The 18,801-nt window shown below is 36.5% G+C and overlaps 1 protein-coding gene across 1 annotated transcript in view; it reads left to right on the forward strand.

Annotated features, from left to right (window-relative positions):
* THSD7A (thrombospondin type 1 domain containing 7A) overlaps positions 1-18,801 on the forward strand; it is a 319,686-nt gene that overhangs the window by 297,320 nt on the left and 3,565 nt on the right. Inside the window, exons 21-28 of the mRNA XM_054564186.1 lie at positions 2,681-2,798; positions 3,048-3,193; positions 3,599-3,773; positions 9,595-9,768; positions 12,016-12,111; positions 15,098-15,180; positions 15,533-15,743; positions 18,385-18,472. Coding sequence (XP_054420161.1) covers positions 2,681-2,798; positions 3,048-3,193; positions 3,599-3,773; positions 9,595-9,768; positions 12,016-12,111; positions 15,098-15,180; positions 15,533-15,743; positions 18,385-18,472 — 1,091 coding nt within the window. The remainder of the gene's footprint in view (positions 1-2,680; positions 2,799-3,047; positions 3,194-3,598; positions 3,774-9,594; positions 9,769-12,015; positions 12,112-15,097; positions 15,181-15,532; positions 15,744-18,384; positions 18,473-18,801) is intronic.

An 18,801-nucleotide genomic window follows, 5' to 3' on the forward strand; every position in this document is an offset into this window, starting at 1 on the left:
AGTATTTATATAGTATTTTTGTCTTTGGTGTTTTTCAGACATTTACTCACCTGATGACACCTAGTAATTGATTTCTCCTTTCCTATTTCTTGATCCTTGAACATGTGTTTAGATAGATGGTGGTGATAGATGGTAGGTAGGTAGGTAGGTAGAAAGAAGAAAGAAAAGAGAGGAAGGAAGGAAGAGAGGGAGGGAGAGAGGGGGAGAGAGGGAGGGATGGAGAGAGAGGGAGGGAGGAAAGACAATCAGTGTAAGGGAAAAAAAGGAATACAGGGCTAAAAGTTCTCAGTACTGGATACCCAGCATACCTGTTAACCGACATCCTTTATAATGAGTAAGTTAGTAGTAACTCAATTCTGTGATTCAAAACCTCTCTCTATGAAACTATTATCTACCTTAAATAAAACACATTATTTTTATCATGTCACCCTAACACTCTAATCTCCAACCTCCTATAACTGTAAGTGACTATGAGACTTTACATAGTGACATAGTAAAAATTTTCATACCAAATACTCTCCTCCTTGTCAAGTATTATTCATGAAGAATATATGGGAGTACATGCAGAGGGATGTTGTAAATTGTGCTGCTATGAACATTGGGGTGCATAGGTTCTTTTGTATTGGCGTTTTGGTGTTCTCAGGGTATAGTCCCAGCAGGGGAATCGCTGGATCAAAAGGCAGTTCCATTTTCAGCTTTCTGAGGAAATTCCACACTGCTTTCCATAGTGGCTGCACCAGTCTGCATTCCCACCAACAGTGGACTAGAGTTCCCTTTTCTCCACAGCCTCGCCAGCACCTGTTGTTTGTGGATCTGTTTATGATGGCCATTCTGACCAGTGTGAGGTGGTACCTCATGGTGGTTTTGATCTGCATTTCTCTAATGGCTAGTGATGCAGAGCATCCTTTCAAATGCCTCTGGGCCCTCTGTATCTCCTCCTTAGAAAAGCGTCTGCCCAGGTCCTTTGCCCATTTTTTGATTGGATCGTTTGTCTTCTTGGAGTCAAGTCGAGTGAGTTCTTTGTATATCTTGGAGATCAAACCTCTATCTGATGTATCATTAGCAAATATATTTTCCCAAATGGTTGGCTCCCTTTTCATTTTGCTGATGTTTTCTTTAGCCGTGCAGAAGCTTCTTATTTTGATGAGGTCCCACTTGTTTATTCTTTCCTTTATGTCCCTTGCTTTAGGAGACATATCAGTGAAAAAATTGCTGCGTGGGATATCTGAGAGTTTCCTGCCAATGTTCTCGTCTAGGACTTTGATGGTGTTGCGACTTATATTTAAGTCTTTTATCCATCTTGAGTTTATTTTTGTGTATGGTGTCAGCTGATGATCCAATTTCAATTTTTTGCATGTAGCCATCCAGCTCTCCCAACACCATTTGTTGAAGAGGCTGTTATTGCTCCATTTTATGCTTCTGCCCCCTTTGTCAAATATTAGATGTCCATAGAGACCTGGGCTTATTTCTGGGCTTTCTATTCTGTTCCACTGGTCCATGGGTCTGTTCTTGTGCCAGTACCAGATTGTTTTGAGTATAGTGGCTTTGTAGTAGAGTTTGATGTCCGGTATTGTGATCCTCCTACTTTGTGTTTGAGGCTTTTGATTTATGTGGAGTACACAAACATTTATCTGATCTTCTCTCAGTGGATAACTTAGAGCCAAAAGCTGTACCTGAACCACAACAACATGTCAGAATTTTTTCCTTTTGTCATCTCCTAATATACAAATTAGATACCATAAACTTATATTTCATGCAAAAATAAAAAAGGTCTTGAAAATCCTAAGGATTCCAATTTAAGAAATCATATTCTCCTAACATGCTCTTCAGTTTTTCTATTTCAATGCTATTTTGTACATTAGACTTTTTAAATGTTTGCATATACAGTGGACGAGTTTGAAATCTCACCTTGTATTTTAAAAGAAGAATACATAATTAAGTTTTGAAATTCAATGTCAATACAATGGCACAACATTATTATCTGATGAGAGACTAATGCTAAAATAACTGAATTATACCACTGTTAGCTTCTGAGATCAGTTTTAGAAGAAAAACCTTTGTAATTACAAAATATATATATATTACTAATCAAAAAATTCTCATGGCTCAAATTTTCTTTTAGAAAGATAGCATACTTAGTTTATATTAGTTCAGTATATTACATTATGACTTTTGAGTGTCATTTCTTTTTAAAACCTTTCCCATTTGCTTTTCAGTTTAATGTGCACATATAAAAACAAGTAATACCCCAAAGATGGCAATTACAGATCTGTATATTGATGACATTCTTGGTTTGTAACAGAAAGTAATCATACTTAACAATTATTTGTTCCTCACTTAGAGAAACTCAACCTATTTGGAGATTTTATCTACTTTATTTCATGATTTTAAAATTCAACACTATATACGTGTACCGAGTAAGTGGGCGCCTCCATTCATACTGTGCCGTTTGCTCCTGATCTGGGGTTGATCCACTCTCTATTTTTAACAGTTTGCATGTTTGTCTTCCAGATATCTTTTTATTCTTTCATTCATCTTGCTTATTCTTTTTCTCGTCTAAGCCTCTCTTTTCCTCTCATCCCCACTTCTGTCTTTTCCTTTCTCCCTCCCTCTTCCATCAACCACATGTTGTTGCCATGTCTTCATGTCAATACAAACGGACGTACCTCTGTCCTTTCAGCTGGGCCTGGAGAAGAACTGGCAGATGAACACAAGCTGCACGGTGGAATGCCCTGTCAACTGCCAGCTTTCCGAGTGGTCCGCTTGGTCAGAATGTTCGCAAACATGCGGCCTCACAGGTTAGTTTGTACCTTAATTACCATCAGACTAATGGTCAAAGAATAGGAAACAAAATGTCCCTCTTGCTCTCAGTCACATCAAATAATCTTCAGTGAGGTTGACTCAGGGTGTCTTTCTTTCCAAAACACTTGAAACTTATTTGTTCTTCACATCTCCTCAGGAAAATTGTGTGATACCTTCTCCCAATGATATATGCGTGCACAACCATACCATCTCACTGATGCTGCATCTCTTTGTATCTCTTACAGGAAAAATGATCCGAAGACGAACAGTTACCCAGCCCTTTCAGGGTGATGGGAGACCATGCCCTGCGCTGATGGAACAGTCCAAGCCTTGCCCAGTAAAGCCCTGTTATCAATGGCAATATGGCCAGTGGTCTCCATGCCAAGTGCAGGTATTGAGTCTCCAGAAGTCATACGGAAATGTGTGTTCTTTATGTGCAGACACTTGGTTTCAGAATTATTTTGCAGAGCTTACATATGGCATGTTTCCTCTTAGAGATTTTAAGTGCCTAGCCGTTTCATAACTAGTTTAATTAGTTTTGATAACAAGCCCTCCCTGTCCTGTATTTTAAAAATCATTTGGAGACTGATTCATTTTAATGAATTTATTTGCCTGTCTCTAGCTAGAAAACAAACAAACTGTTTATTGTATGCTCCTGTAGGACTTCCCTAGGGCTTCAAATGCTTCTTTAACTGCTCATAAATCAAAGTCAATGATGCAGAGATGACTTTAAGTGATGAGCTCACTCATGAATTATTTTTCTTTTCCTAATTAGTTATTTCTTTCCTCATTCCAGGATGCCCAGTGTGGAGAAGGGACCAGAACAAGAAACATTTCTTGTGTAGTGAGTGATGGGTCAGCTGATGATTTCAGCAAAGTGGTGGACGAAGAATTCTGTACTGATGTTGAACCCATTATAGATGGTAATAAAAAAATGGTCTTAGAAGAAACCTGCACCCAGCCTTGCCCAGGTAACAACAGCAAAGCATGAGTTATGTTTTGATCATCTCTTACCAGGACTGAGGTGGAGAGAGGTTGCATGTATAGTCTAAGTTAATGGGTGTCAGCAGTCCTCTCATTCAGCAGTACCTGTGCCAACAGCCAAACACTGTGGTGTGGATGAGCAACAGGCACCGCCTCCTCTGCCAGGCGGGGTGAATCCAGACCTCTCATGCGGCCGCTGTTGACACACACAAGTTTTAACGTCTGCAGAGGATGACAGTTAAGGCCTGAGGCTCATATTTAACAGGGAGAGTATGAAAGAAAATTTGAGAAAATAAGCATACAACACCCATCTATTTAGGATGTCTAGAAGAAAAGGATAGAAAATAGGAGAGAGGCAGCATTTAAACACATACTAGTGAAAGAAAAATTGATGTCCTTATAATGAAAACTTACTATAGGCCTTAAATAGAATCAACAATGAATTCATACCTAGATGTATTGTAGTTAAAATAGAAAATGCACCCTGGCTGGCGTGGTTCAAGGGGTAGAGTGTCAGCCTGCAAACCAAAATGTCACTGGTTCTATTTTCCAGTCAGGGCACATGCCTGGGTTGCAGGCCAGGTCCCCAGTAGGGGGTGCGTGAGAGGCAACCACACATTGATGGTTCTCTCCCTCTCTCTAAAAATAAAAATAAATCTTGAAAAATAATAGAAAGTGCCAAAAGATAGAGAATTATTAAAGCATTCAGGAAAAAAAAACAGATTAACTGCTTTTGGAAGACAAAATTAGAATTATAGCAGAATTCTTCTCAGTTACAATGAAATCCAAAAGACAATGGGATATACAGTCATGTGTCAACAAAAGGGGTGTGTTCTGAGAAATGCATCATTAGGAGATTTCGTCATGAACATTGTAGAGTACACTTACACAAACCCAGATGACTTAGCCTGTAAGCCTGTACAACATGCTGCTGGAGGAAATTACAATGGCATTTGCGTATCTAAACATCAAAAGGGAACGGTAAAAGTACAGTATAAAAGCTTAAAAGTGGTACACTTGTATAGTGCACTTATTATAAATGGAGCTTGCAGGACTGGAAATTGCTTTGGGTGAGTCAGTGAACGAATGGAAAAGCCAAGGACATTGCTGTATACTGCAATAGACTTTATAAACACTGTCCCACAAGCCTTCTCCCTGCTTCCTTCTGACAGGGTCAGCTATAGATTATTGTAGCTGTCAGTGCTGGTCCATAAACAGGGATGTGGGCTGAGTTGATTGAAAATACCGAAGAGAAACTCTCTGGCCAAGGCGTAGACACCGTAATGGTGACTGTCAGTGGGGAGTGAATGGTGGCCTGAGGGTTACTAGGAACAAGAAATGCAGACGGGGAGATGGAGGATCACAGGGGACTACCATGGGAGTGTGGTTTTGGCTATTGCACGTTGGAGCAGTGGCCGGATGAAGGAACTTGGTGGTATTCATAAAAATAGAGGGTGCTTAACGTGGAGAGGAGGTAGAACTGAGGACGCAATATTTTGATGTAGGATATTTGTTTTTCGTTCCATCGACCCTGTCTTACACAAACGGCTCTCTCTGGCACTAAATTGATGAAAGAAGTAAAATTCACCTGTGCTTTACATTATTACAGCCTGAAAACATTTCCAAAGTACAAGGACAGACTGGCTCCACACTCCCACAGAAAGCTTTTTACTAAGCACCAGTGGCACATAATACTTGTTTAAATGTTCCTGTGGACCTGTGTTGTTGTATAAGATAAACAAGAATTTACATCACTGTACCCTGAAAACCATCAGGCCAGAATGGGGAGGAACATAGCGTTCTCTGAATACATAGCACTGGGGGGACAGGCTCCTCTGTGCCGAAACAGGTAGCTGATTGTTGGGGATGTAATCTGTGCTCTCAAAATTGAGCTGCTCTGAGTGACAGGGAATATATTGTGAAGCCCCACAGATACTGCTGTCATCAGAGAAAAATAAATTCCTCCTGAATTATATATCCATCCATTTCTTACAGGAAATTCAGCTCCATTGAAATCTTATGGGACCACTATCATATATATGATCTGTAGTTGACTGAACCATTGTAATGCAGCACATTATGATATTTGAAATGTGATGGAAAATAATCATCAACCTAAAATTCTGTCCCCTGCTAAATTATCATTCAAGAGTGAAAAAAAATTGTATTAACAGAAGAAAACATTGAGAGAAATCATTCAATTGAATGAAAATGTATTCAATCATGCAATATTGGACAGGAGGAGTACATGCAGTAAAATGTGGAAAGCAAATGTTGTCTATCAAATAGTAAAAAACTAATTGGAATACAGAGATAAGCTAATATTTAGGAATTTGGACTTGATGCAGAGAACTTTAGGGTAGATAGAAGGTCAGAATAAACTCAGTGTCAAGTATTAGTCTATCGCCTTGAGAAAGATATGGAGGCAACAGTTGATTAGTGGCCTAGAAGAGAACAAAATTGAAAGTGAATTACCTATAATTTATTCTCAAATGGAAATTTTTTATTTTCCCAATTTGCTTATAATAACAAGAAAAAAATCTGTTTAAGAAATGTGTTACTTCAAATAAGACCTCAAAAAAAAAAATAAGGAATCTGTCAAAAAATTCTGATTGGGCATAAAATAGACTTTCTATATAAAAAGGATATAACTTAAAATTTTAAGGAAGGATGACATATTTTTTTAAATATTTTAATGTAATTAAGTTCCTCAAAGCTGGAAAACTTAACAACATGGGTTGCCCACATATTCACTCATCGATTTACTTATTCTTTAATAAGTAAATTACTTGAGGTAATAATAATGACAATTTCTATACTTTGTTTTTATGATTAACTGAATAAATTGAACAGAGCAGTAAATAAAATAACCTCTGTTACCTTGAACTATATGCTAGACTTTGAGAGCATTTCTCACTATGTATATTCATCAGTAATAATAGTTTTTGCACACACTGATCTTTTCATCTACTGAAAGTTAAGAAATATATATTTTTTAATTTATCTTCCTGGTCCTAGACAAAGTGTTGCTTCTTAGACATTCCCACACCTGCCAGTGATGCCCTTTTCCTGATTTAGCAATTATCCTCTTCCATTTCCTGCGCCCCCGACTGGCCTGATTTCAGGCGAGATGTCACACACAGTCTAACTTAATAAAGTCATTTGGCATCACAGCAGACGGAGATTAAGGCTGTGACAGCAGGCCCAAAGACTGGGGCCAAGGACTGAATCTTGGGGCTTTGATGCTTGGAACAGCCACATTGTCAGTACAAGTTGACCAAAGGTAAAAGTTGAAAAACCTACTTAGTCCAAGACCAAATCTCCAGTGCCAATAACAGTATCATCGTGACGCTTCCAACATTGAGCAGAACTGGAATCCTTGCCAGGCCTTGGCATGTGCTTTATTGTAGAGTCTCCCCATTTATTTCCATTATACTTCCTGAGCACAATCACCCACCTGCTTATTTATCAAGTGTTATTTAGGCTAGGCACTGGGCTCAAGGTTGGAGATGCAGTGGGAAACAACCCGCCCTGTCCTCATAGAGTTTACCATGTTATGGAAGAAAGAGTTGCTTCTCCAATAATGACAAAAATAAACATAGGATTAAAATCTGTGGTTAATGATGCAGAGGAAAACTGCAGCATCCCCTAATGACATAGAACAGGGCAAACACACCATTCTGATTAAAGTAATTACAAATCCGGGAGGAAGCTCTTCTTCAATAAATTACAGTCTGTCATTTCAGTTCCCCTTGTGTTGAGTTCCTTCAAAGGCGGGCTTTGAAAGCAAGCAGCATGTGACTCAATAAGCTTTAAAGAGTAAAATACTGAGGTAGGAAATGTGTTTCATACACTTAATTGTCATACATTGGGCAGTCATAGTGTAGTTTATTATTAAAATGGTTTGTATAGTCAGGATATAAAAGTATGTTTAGTATAAGGCAATGCCTTACTCTTATTTGCTCTTACTAAATCTCTGAAGCCTGACATGGATTATTTGGGGGTGATTATGATATAATTCATAGAACTACCATTAAACAATTTATTGAGTTTTGTTACAAAATACACTATGTTGAATGATATAAGCACAGAGGTAAAGCCTACTAGTAGAAAGACATGTTTTAATTCCATATAGTTCACAATCATTGAGGTGAAACTATATACATTCATATTGATAGAAATGTTTTAGTTTTAATAATTTCTCCTGCATAATTAAAAATTGAGTTACTCAAAAGTAGCATTTCTTAGGGGATAGAAATGTTCCTAAAACATTATCACACTACTTAAAAATTCTTACTGTTTTTTTTTCCTTAACACTCAAAATTTATGAGAATTTTCTACACTTTGGTATGACATTAGATAGAGTATTAATGAGATACTATAATAAAAGTCTACAAAAATTACCCTGCTTTACTATTATACGTATGTGTTAGTCACTAATTCATGTCTTTCTAGGATTTCTTAATCATGGCACAAAAAGTTTTTTCATTAATCAGGTATCCAGGAAACTTTTTGCTAATATTAGACAACTTCAGCATAATATAAGGCTATATGAATTACTCATATGATATGGCCTGGAATAATTAAAGTGATAAAAACCCCTTGTGTACTTGCCTATCATAATTTACTGTACCCTCTGAACAGTATCACCAAGCAGCCAATCATGAACAATGGATATGTATATGGTGCATTTCATTACGTCTTCCCTGTTCTCAAAACAATTGAAGACATTGATGTTGAACACATGATACACAATGGCCCAGCAGTTCCATTCCTAGGTATATATACATATATATAGAGAGAAATACATATATATAACTTCACCAAAAGATCCATACTAAAATCTTCACAATAACTGTATTCATAATAGGAAAAATGAACAACTCTCCACATGCCCATTAATAGTAGAATGGATATCAAAACTGTGGTAATTCATACAATGAAAGTAAATTGCAGCAATAACAATGAACAAATTAGAGCTATATATGCACATGATGGATCACACAAACATAAATGAGTAAAAGAAGCCAGACATAAAAAGTATATAAAAAGTCGATATATAACTTGAGGGGGGTTTCTGAGATTCTGAAAATGCTCTGTTGTTTGATTTAGGTATAGGTTACGTGGTATATAATAGTTGTGAGAACTCAGCTATCTGTGTTTATGATATGTGCATATTGCATGCATATTATTCTTCAATCAATAATCAACAAAAGGGGAAAGTGGGCTGCAGAGGGAGTTCAAGGAAATAGTGTGCATTATTGCCACTACAGCTGCTGGTTCAGCTGTCTCACCTTCACACCTCTAGGAAGAAATAGGAATAAAGCATAAATAGCATAAATACCAGCTTTCTCAGACTTGGACTTCAAGCGTTTTCAAAATAATGAATGTTTAGAAGACAAGTTTTATGTATATTTAGATTTTCTTTGAATAAAACCAAGTGTTTAATAAACCTGTTTACAATAATAATGACAAGTGTGGTAGTAGGTTTTCATCAAGTATTTGTTGTCTTTTAAGAGGAGGTGAATCATACAGACAAGCGCCTGCAAGTGATAGTTTATATTTGATAGTGTAACACAACACATATTCCATGCCAGTAACATCCACTGAGAAGATAACAGTATTAATGCAAACTTATAACGCTATATACAAACTTAGCAAATATCAAATACTTATCTATTACAAGTAGTATGTACTACTGACATACCAGCAGACATTTTCAGGGGGATTAAAAATAAAATGACTATCTGGCTAGTTATTCTTTATGCATAGAATATAAACTATAAACTACACACCTGTGTTTTGTAGGTGACTGTTATTTGAAGGACTGGTCTTCATGGAGCCTGTGTCAGCTGACCTGTGTGAATGGTGAGAACCTAGGCTTTGGTGGAATACAGGTGCGTTCCAGAGCGGTTATTATACAAGAACTAGAGAATCAACACCTGTGCCCAGAGCAGATGTTAGAAACAAAATCATGTGATGGTAAGTGCTGTGATTCATAAAATCTCATTTTAGTTTTGTGTTGATCAATAAAAGCACAAGATATTAAATTTTCTGTTAAATAAGCAGATTTGCCAAGCTTAAGGTTGAGATTGAATTAAGTGTGTGATTCTGAATTTTAAAGACTTAGAGAAGAAAAATCCCACAATCCTTAATAAATTAGATATGCAACATTGTGAAAATGTCTCCCAGTTTTATGAGCTAAAGAGCTGAGACAATAAGGAGCTCTTAATTTGTACACCTATAACAATCCTGATCATGTATGAATCTAAAAATATACTCAATGTATTTAAATCAAAAGAAAGAGTAAACAAAAATTACAAATCTACAGCAAACTGATTTTACTAAGTTTTCAGAAATTGATAAGTCAAAGTACTAGTAAGAATTTCTTTAAATTTAACATAAAACTATTTGACTATATATATTTATATGTCTGTATGTATATATGTATACTCTTATGGAGCCATGCACCAAATATAAGTAATGTATAGAATTTTTAATAAACACAGAGCATTAAATTGTCATAGTTTGGGAACACAGAAGTTACCTAAATGAAAACCAAAATATTGCTATCTAGTGGAGAACAACCCTGTCCTTCCCAATGGTGTTCAAAAAGATGGAGTATGACACAGGATAGCAAATAGATCCAAAATATCACATTTATTAATGAAAAGTTGGAGGAGAAAGATTAGAAGTTGAAGTAGAATGCTTAGAATAAAAGTCAAATGGTCTAAATGACTTAAGCCAAATGACTTATTGTTAAATCTTCCCAAACTTGCTAGGTAAAACATTCCATATGTCCTGGGACAGGGTAGGGGAAGAAGTAGTAAAAAATCAGGCGTTAAAATAAATGAAATAATTTCAAAGGAAAAAAAGAGAATTGTTTCCTCCAAAATAAGAATGAAATAAAATTAGATATCAATAACGTTACAATTGAGAAAGAAATTCCCCCAGGTTTGTGGTTTTTCATATTGAAAATAATACAGTAATTAATAAATAATAACATAAAAATATAATCTGTTTCACATGCTCACAACCATAAGCCTACTTTTGTCCCACCTGTTATATAAAGGAAATCCTACTTTACACAGATGTTACATAAACATACTCAAAGAATATCAACATCTCCTCTGGTCCCTGGGCCATACTTTGAGAGTTGCTATTCTAGAATAAAGAATTCCCACAATTCACTAAGAAAAAGCATAGACTTCAGTAGGGAAAAAAAGAAAAAGGCCAGAAGAGATATGAAGTCTGTCCAGAAAGAGTCCAGCCATTGTTAATATAATGAGAACAGTTTGTGTGACATCGATGTAATCTGTCACCAAGGAGAGTGGACTGGAATGCACATGCGTGAACAGTGACGACTTCACTCTACTAGTCAGTGGGGGTAGTAGACACCATTGAGTAAGGAAGAACCAGGAAGCTTGTACAAGGTTGAGCACTGAGGCATTGTTGTAACTGCAAAAAGGAAACAACCTGAAAGTCCACCCTTAGAGGAAACAGCTAAATAAATTATAGTAATTAGTACCAGGGAAGTCTATATAGAAGTTAAAATAAACTGCCTATATCTACATTAAAATCACATAGGAATATTTCATCTGTAACATTGACTATTTTTAGAATGATTCAGAGTATGATACTTTTTTAATTGTAAGACTGACTAAAAATAATAGCTTATATCATTTATGGACATATGTTTATATTTATAGTATATTTATATTAAAAGAATATTGAGAATAGTGGGTATTGCTGGACAGACATGGAAAGAGGTCAAATGAGAAAGAAATATACTAGAACATCAAGTTATGTTATTTTTTACTCATCAACAAGCAAAAAAAGAAAACTAAAGCAGATATGGCTAAAACTAAAGCAGATATGGTAATATTTGTTAAATGGCATGATGGGCGATTGAATATATTTATTAAATTATTTTCCATCTTTATATGTTTGATATTTCATGATATTTTAAATAAAATATAAAATTAAATTAAAAATATTGGTTTATATTAGATAGTATAACAGCAGATATGGAAAATGAGCTGAGATTTAGGTATATATCTGAAATTTTGTAGTATATGGCAACTTCAGGACAGTAAATTGACATTTGAATCATTTGAGATAGACTTACCATTTTTCAGCTGCTTATAAATATTGAATTAACACTCTGTCACCATGATTATCCCTCTGGACAGCAGAACGCTCCTGTTAATGTTTATTGTGTCCCGGCAGATGGGCAGTGTTATGAGTACAAATGGATGGCTAGTGCTTGGAAAGGCTCTTCCCGAACAGTCTGGTGTCAAAGATCAGATGGTGTAAATGTAACAGGTAAACCTCCAGTTTCTCTTTGTTCTTTGAAAGTCTTTCTGTAACCCATGTATATAAGATAAAGAAAATAATTGAGAAAAACAAAGATATTCTTTCAGTATTCAACACATGGTTGGATTCAGGACACCTGAGCTGTATACCTGCCTAGTGACCAATGACACCGTATTTTATTTTTTAATGTTTCAGTTAAATTCTCCCTCACTGTCATGACATGCTAAAAATAACTTTTTGTTGACTCTATCTGTTCCTGTGCCTTAAAAAGCAGTACTCACACAGACCAAGAATATAATTAAGGGAATAGGATGATATATGTCACAATATTTTTTCTTGAATTCAGAAATCTATGATTTAAAGTTTTTTATTAATTAAAAGGAAAGACCCATTGCTAAATTTCCAGCCCAGAGCACCTGAGCAGCTCATCTACTCTGTTCCAACACAAAAATTGTCATATGTCCAAGGAAGAAGTCCAAATGACAGACTTTTTTGAGTGTCCTTTATACCCAAATTTACTCCAAAAAACTACTCTAATCGGCAATTATTAAGTTTCTCTATCTGAGCCCAGTAAAGGCAAAGGATCCCAAGGATACCTTTGAAGAGGGAAAAAAACTTGACTCCTGATATTTAGTGAGGTATACCACCCTGCAAATTTCTCAGAAAAGTCAGAACCAGAACCTCAACCTTCAGCGCATTGACCCAAAGAACTATCGTCTCTTCTTAATTTATTTTTAAAAATATTTTATTGCTTACATTCTTACAGTTGTTCTAGTTTTCCCCCTTTGTTTCCCTCCACCTAGCCTGCCCCCAGCTCCCATAGTCTATCCCCACACAGTTGTCCATGTCCATGGGTCCTTCAAATGTGTTCTTTGACTAATCCCTTCATTTTCTTTCAGTCAGTCCCTGGCTCCCCGCTCCCTTCTTAGAGCTGTCATACAGTTCCATGATTCTATGCCTCTGATTCTGTTTTGCTCGTTTTTATTTTGTTCATTAGATTCCTCTTATAAGTGAGATCATATTACCAGAATCTCCATAGCATAAGAGCAGCGTGAGTATTGACAGCGAACTGTTCAGGGTGACCAGCTGACTTTCTGCCATTGCTTTGACCCTCTGACAGGGAGAAAAAGTGATGTGCGTTTGGGTGCCTCTGAGTATGTCCATTTATAAATTTAGCTGTAATACATACAGTAAGATAACAGGAGCAGGGATCAATATGCTTTTTGGAAAGCATCAATTTTTATATTCAATTTTAAATTACCTGGATTTATCGAAACCTAATTACTTATTTCCTCCCCATGAAAGCTGGAGCAGGATGTCAAACTGTATTCTTGTGAAGATAAGATAATATACATGAGAAATCTGTATCAAGAAGCCCTTGATAATAGCAACTCCGGGTGGACACATGCATAACAAAGGAAAGACACCTCCCGGGAAAGTCTTGGCTCTCTCACGGTATTATTTTCTGGGAGAAAAATCTATTCCAACCACATCATTCTAAGAGGCATGGCAAGGACAGAGCTGTGGGAGAGGAAGCAGGGGCTTTCTGAGCGGAAGGCATTGTAGAGATGGGCCCTCAACTCAGGAGTTGAAATGAGTTTCTTCATTCTTCTTTACACTATTCTGAAAGAATTTTACAGCTTCCCCAGAGGGTCCTATTTGTTTTCAATGTTTTTCCCCCAAATAATGATGCAAATAATATCCGTCTACCTTTTCATCTACATGTTAATATCTCTTGTCCCCCTGAAACTGGGGCTATTCCCCAATGCAAAGGTAAGTCAAATTTTAAAAGACATACCTATAGAAATTATATTGTAATTTCTTATTAATGCAGTATAGTATGAAATGTATTTATTTCTTAATACTATTTGATACCAAAAAGCCAAGGTGTAAAAGATCTGTGGCAAACTTTCTATGCATTCCTTTCCCATCTTTTAGAAGAGATGAGATTCTTTATGAAAATAGACAAGCAAATAAAGTATATTATCCACCTTGATGGATTGCTTTAATGTTATGAATAGTTATCCTTACAAGAAACTCAAGCCGCTGTTTTCCTTTTTCTTCATGTGTTTAATGATAATAACTTCAATATGGCCATTTAACTGCAACTGCCTTGCAATGACTAACTGCTTTCCATAACATTTTTCCTATGAATATTTTGTTTATAACATTGAGAGATTATGGCAAAAAATTAACAATAGTCACCCCTGAGAAATCCCACAGCATCATCAAATCCCATTAATAGAGGAAAAACTGTGCTTTGCTAAAATTCTGCTAAACTGAACAAACATGGTTTCAAACTATGAGTTCTTTCCACATCACCAATATTGTTTCTTTTTGACATCTATCCCCATCTTGATATAACAACTTAGGCACACTTGATACTATACTGGAAAAGAAAAGTAATCAATAGACAGCTGCAATGTCAAGTTAAAACTACAGTGCAAGCACACCCCTTAGTAACTACATTTGTTTTCTTTCCTATTCCCCCCAAAATCCTGAATTAGCAGGAATAGTGGTTTTTCTGAAAAAGAAATATACATTATAAAAAATGCATTAATGTGGTAGTCCATAAATTAAAGAGACACCTCAAGGGATATGAAAACTATTCATTTAAGTAGCTGAGAAAGAATTTTAACTTTAAAAGAAAATTAAATCCATTTTTTACTGCTGGACTTAGTCCCAGGAACGATGACAGAAATAGCTTGTGTTACACTCAGTGTTTTCGAAGCGGCAGCTGTAAAATCATCTGTCCAGCAAGCACTTGTGGAACGCCTGCTGAGTGCCAGGTACTGGGCTGCCTCCTCTGAATAAGTGCCTCCAGTTCCTAAGTAAAGTGGTCAAGGTTAAGCAAGTATTCCATAGTCAACTGCCCTCAGAAAAATCTGTGGGATTCCCAAAGTGTCTTAGGATTCAAAGACCAGCCTGTAGCAACAGTGTATTTTTGTCATTGCAAGAGATACTACTTGTCAAAACATGGTTTTCTGTTCTGCAGGGGGCTGTTTGGTGGTACGCCAGCCTGATGCTGACAGGTCTTGTCACCCACCGTGTAGCCAACCCCACTCGTACTGTAGTGAGGTAGGTCTGAATTCATTAGAGCAGACAAGGTAGCCTCCTCATTTGTCACCTCCCTGCCTCTTGTGCAATCGTTTCCCTTTAATAGATGCATGTCTGAGGCATACAAATTCTATTTGTGGACCACCCCTTTATCAGTATAAACAATTCTGCATGCATTTGCTTCTACTGTTAGAATAAGTTTGTGTGCAGTACCAAAAGTGTGTTTTTTTTTTAAATGTAGCGAAAACAGAAATTGCATGTAGCAAATCCCCAACATGATACTTATTTAAAGTCTTCTCTTCCAAAGTCAGTTCTGTTATGCTTTCAAAAGTCACCTTGTGTGCACAGTGGAAATCTTCTTGTTCTCCTGCAGGCGAGGACATGCAGTTGTGAAGAAGGGTACACTGAAGTCCTGTCTTCTAACGGTTCCCTTGAGCAGTGCACCCTCATCCCTGTGGTGGCGATACCCACCGTGGAGGACAAAAGAGGAGACGTGAAAACCAGTCGGGCAGTACACCCGACCCAACCCTCCAGTAACCCGGCAGGACGGGGAAGGACCTGGTTTCTACAGCCGTTTGGGCCAGGTGAAGCGACTAGATAGCACTGCTGTAGAATTCTTTAGTTACACATTTAATCAATGGCAGATGATTAAAAAATGAGCAAGCCTTTTCACATGAGCTATTTATTATTTCTCCGAAAGTCATTGGTTCTGATTCTGCCGTAGAATCTCATATTTTTTTTTTACTATTTTTATGAAGGAAGCACTCATGCTCAAAGTTCAGAAAAATGAAATTACTTTCTTCTGAGGAAAAAAAAATGTTAGGATTCACATTAGTTATTCAATCTCAGTCCTAAATTTACAAGTGTAATTATTTTCATGTTGAACAAAGAAATCTAACAATGAAAATATTAATTAGGAAAAAAAACAGGTTATCATTCAGTACTTGAACAAACAAAACTATAAAGGCATTCAAGAATTTTTCATTTGACCACACAGCGGTAATAATTGGAACCTAAAATAGGGACATTAGTAATGCAGCACTGTGCCAGGGGTGGGGCACTTGGCAGCCAGAGCAATTTCTATCAGCCCTGAGAGTTGGCTCATTCAAAATCTCAGAGACTTTACTAGTACCAGATACATGGAGGGAGGGAGGGATGGAGCCTTCCTGTCTAGGTGGGACCATCTTGGAGACTGACCAGACCCTTGTCCTATTAGACAACTCTTAACATGTCTAGTAATGGACTTGAAGCCGATACAGGCAAAGGCTTGAAAGCCTGATGAAGTACTATTCCTACTCTGTGTGCTTTCTCTCTCCAGTGGATTTAACCATATAACATATGCCTAGGAATAAGCTGAGGCTTAAACATGTGCTACGAGGGCTGGATGGGAGCTATGATCATGCCACTTTTTCTCACACCAAGAGGGATGACTAGTTCACGACCAAAGGAAATATCCAGGCAAAGTCAGACATAGTTTACTTTATAACTCTGTCAGAAATATGAGAAAGGAAGAAAGAAATTTGCATAGCTAATACATCTTTATTTTTAATGCATTAAGTCAAAATATTTTCCCTTAGTGGAGAATCACTGTTGGGATTTTTTTAAATATTTTCAATATTTGGAGTGGTTCACATATAACCACATCATTTGAAAAAACATTTTATTTTACAAAGCTGACTTGTCCATGTAAACATGGGAAACTCTTCTCTGGGTGTTCAAGAGAGTGGACCAGCAAATGGCCAGCAGCAATCTTGACCTTGACTAAGAATCCAAGTAGGTCTCCTCACATCCAAACTAGTTTTTAAAAAGAGAGAATATTATTATTGTCATATTTAAACACTAATATAGGTTTAATTGCATTTTTGCATCAGAAAATATATGTTGATGTGAGGGTCAAATCAAGTTAACAAAGTCATTAGTAGTTCTTTTTGAAGTTTATTCAGAACATAAAACTGAGAAGTTCAAATAGAATGAAACCAGAAAACCAAATTAGAAAGGTCTCGATCCTGTCTGATTTTATATACAGATTTCCCCTTGCTATCTGAAAGTCAAGTGCTCCTATGAAACCTTTCGTAAGCCAAAGTGCCATAAAGCAAAGAAGCAGTTGCCACTAATTTATATGGAAAAAATTTTAAGCAGCCCCAGACCCAGAAAATCACCTACTAATCCATACCAAATATACTCAATTATATCCAGTTTCACACTAAGCATAACACCCTTATGAGATCTCTTAGGTTTTTCTGATACCTTGGGACACATCTTGCTAACAGATGCACAAAGTAAATGGAGATAAAGCCCAGATGTTCAAACAGGTCAAAACTGGGCAGCTTGATGCCGAGATGCTTCGTGTGGTTCCCAGGGATGGAGCCTGGTGGGGCCACTTTCACTGCCTGTAGCAGACGCTACCTCTCAAACGGCTCGCTGCAAAACAAGCGCTGAATGCAAACTGTTGCTTTTCACCACTTTTCGTAAAAGAGAAAATTATCTTTGGATTTCTTTCAGTTATCGAAAACAGGAGCTAATATAGGTCTTCTATAAAAGCAAAGTGGCATAATGGGAAGTCAAAATGCAGGTAATACCTGTAATAGTGAGATGTAGAAAGAATTGATTTAGAGATCCTTTTATATGTTAATCAAACTTGGTTATTTTTGCAATTGATATTGTCAAATCAGCTTTCAAGGACAATGCAAGTGTAAACTAGATAAAAGATTATTAATTCCAAAAAATGTTTAATATATTTATTTTCAGTTCCTCTGGAAAAAAAGGTTAAAATGACAGAGTTTGTGTTTAAATAACTGTCTGCATCAACTCTAAGTTATGGGACTTTTTTGCAATTGCACTATTTTTCTTTTCTCATAATTGCCAATCTCAAAATGGAATCAAATCAAAAGAAAATGTTTATGTAGCATTATACATATATTAGACTTGAAGTAAAAGTCAGGTAAGAAGCAGCAGAAACTTAGACATATTAACCTGAAATCTGAACTCAAATTGAAAATGTTATTTATTATTTTCAATTCAATTTTTATTGATAACTTACTTTTAATGAAGGAGAATCTAAATCATAATAGCAGCTTTGCATTAATCATTAATTGTGCCTGAGCAATAATTCATTTTGAGTTTTGAAAGGACTTAGTCATATGCGACTGGTCCATTGGTCATAGTTAAAGATTCATTTATATGCCAAACTAATGTAAATTAATGATTAATATCCATTCTTCTTAGATGGGAGATTAAAGACCTGGGTTTACGGTGTAGCAGCTGGGGCATTTGTGTTACTCATCTTTGTTGTCTCCATGATTTATCTCGCTTGGTGAGTGTTGAAATATTTCAAAATCTAAGAGGATAAATGATCTTTCTATTTTTAGAGGGAACACTTTCAATTGACCGTAATGCAGGAATGGCAAATTAATGTCTCAAATAAGCATTCCATGTTTATTTAGCACTTACCTGAAGTTCTAAATAAACATGCCTTTAGCCTCAAGTAGTCTAACAACTACCAAGTCTGAGTCATTTGTGTTCGGAAGATGAGCCAGAGCTGCTCCAGGCCAACTTCTCAGGCACATCCTCCTTGATTATGCAAGAGAATATGCTTTTGGCGAACTGTAGACTTTTATATTGAATTAGTACTGGAGAAAGATA

Source organism: Pteronotus mesoamericanus, unplaced genomic scaffold (assembly GCF_021234165.1).
Source record: "Pteronotus mesoamericanus isolate MK-2021 breed Mesoamerican mustached bat unplaced genomic scaffold, CSHL_Meso_final scaffold_85, whole genome shotgun sequence".
Lineage (NCBI taxonomy): Eukaryota > Metazoa > Chordata > Mammalia > Chiroptera > Mormoopidae > Pteronotus > Pteronotus mesoamericanus.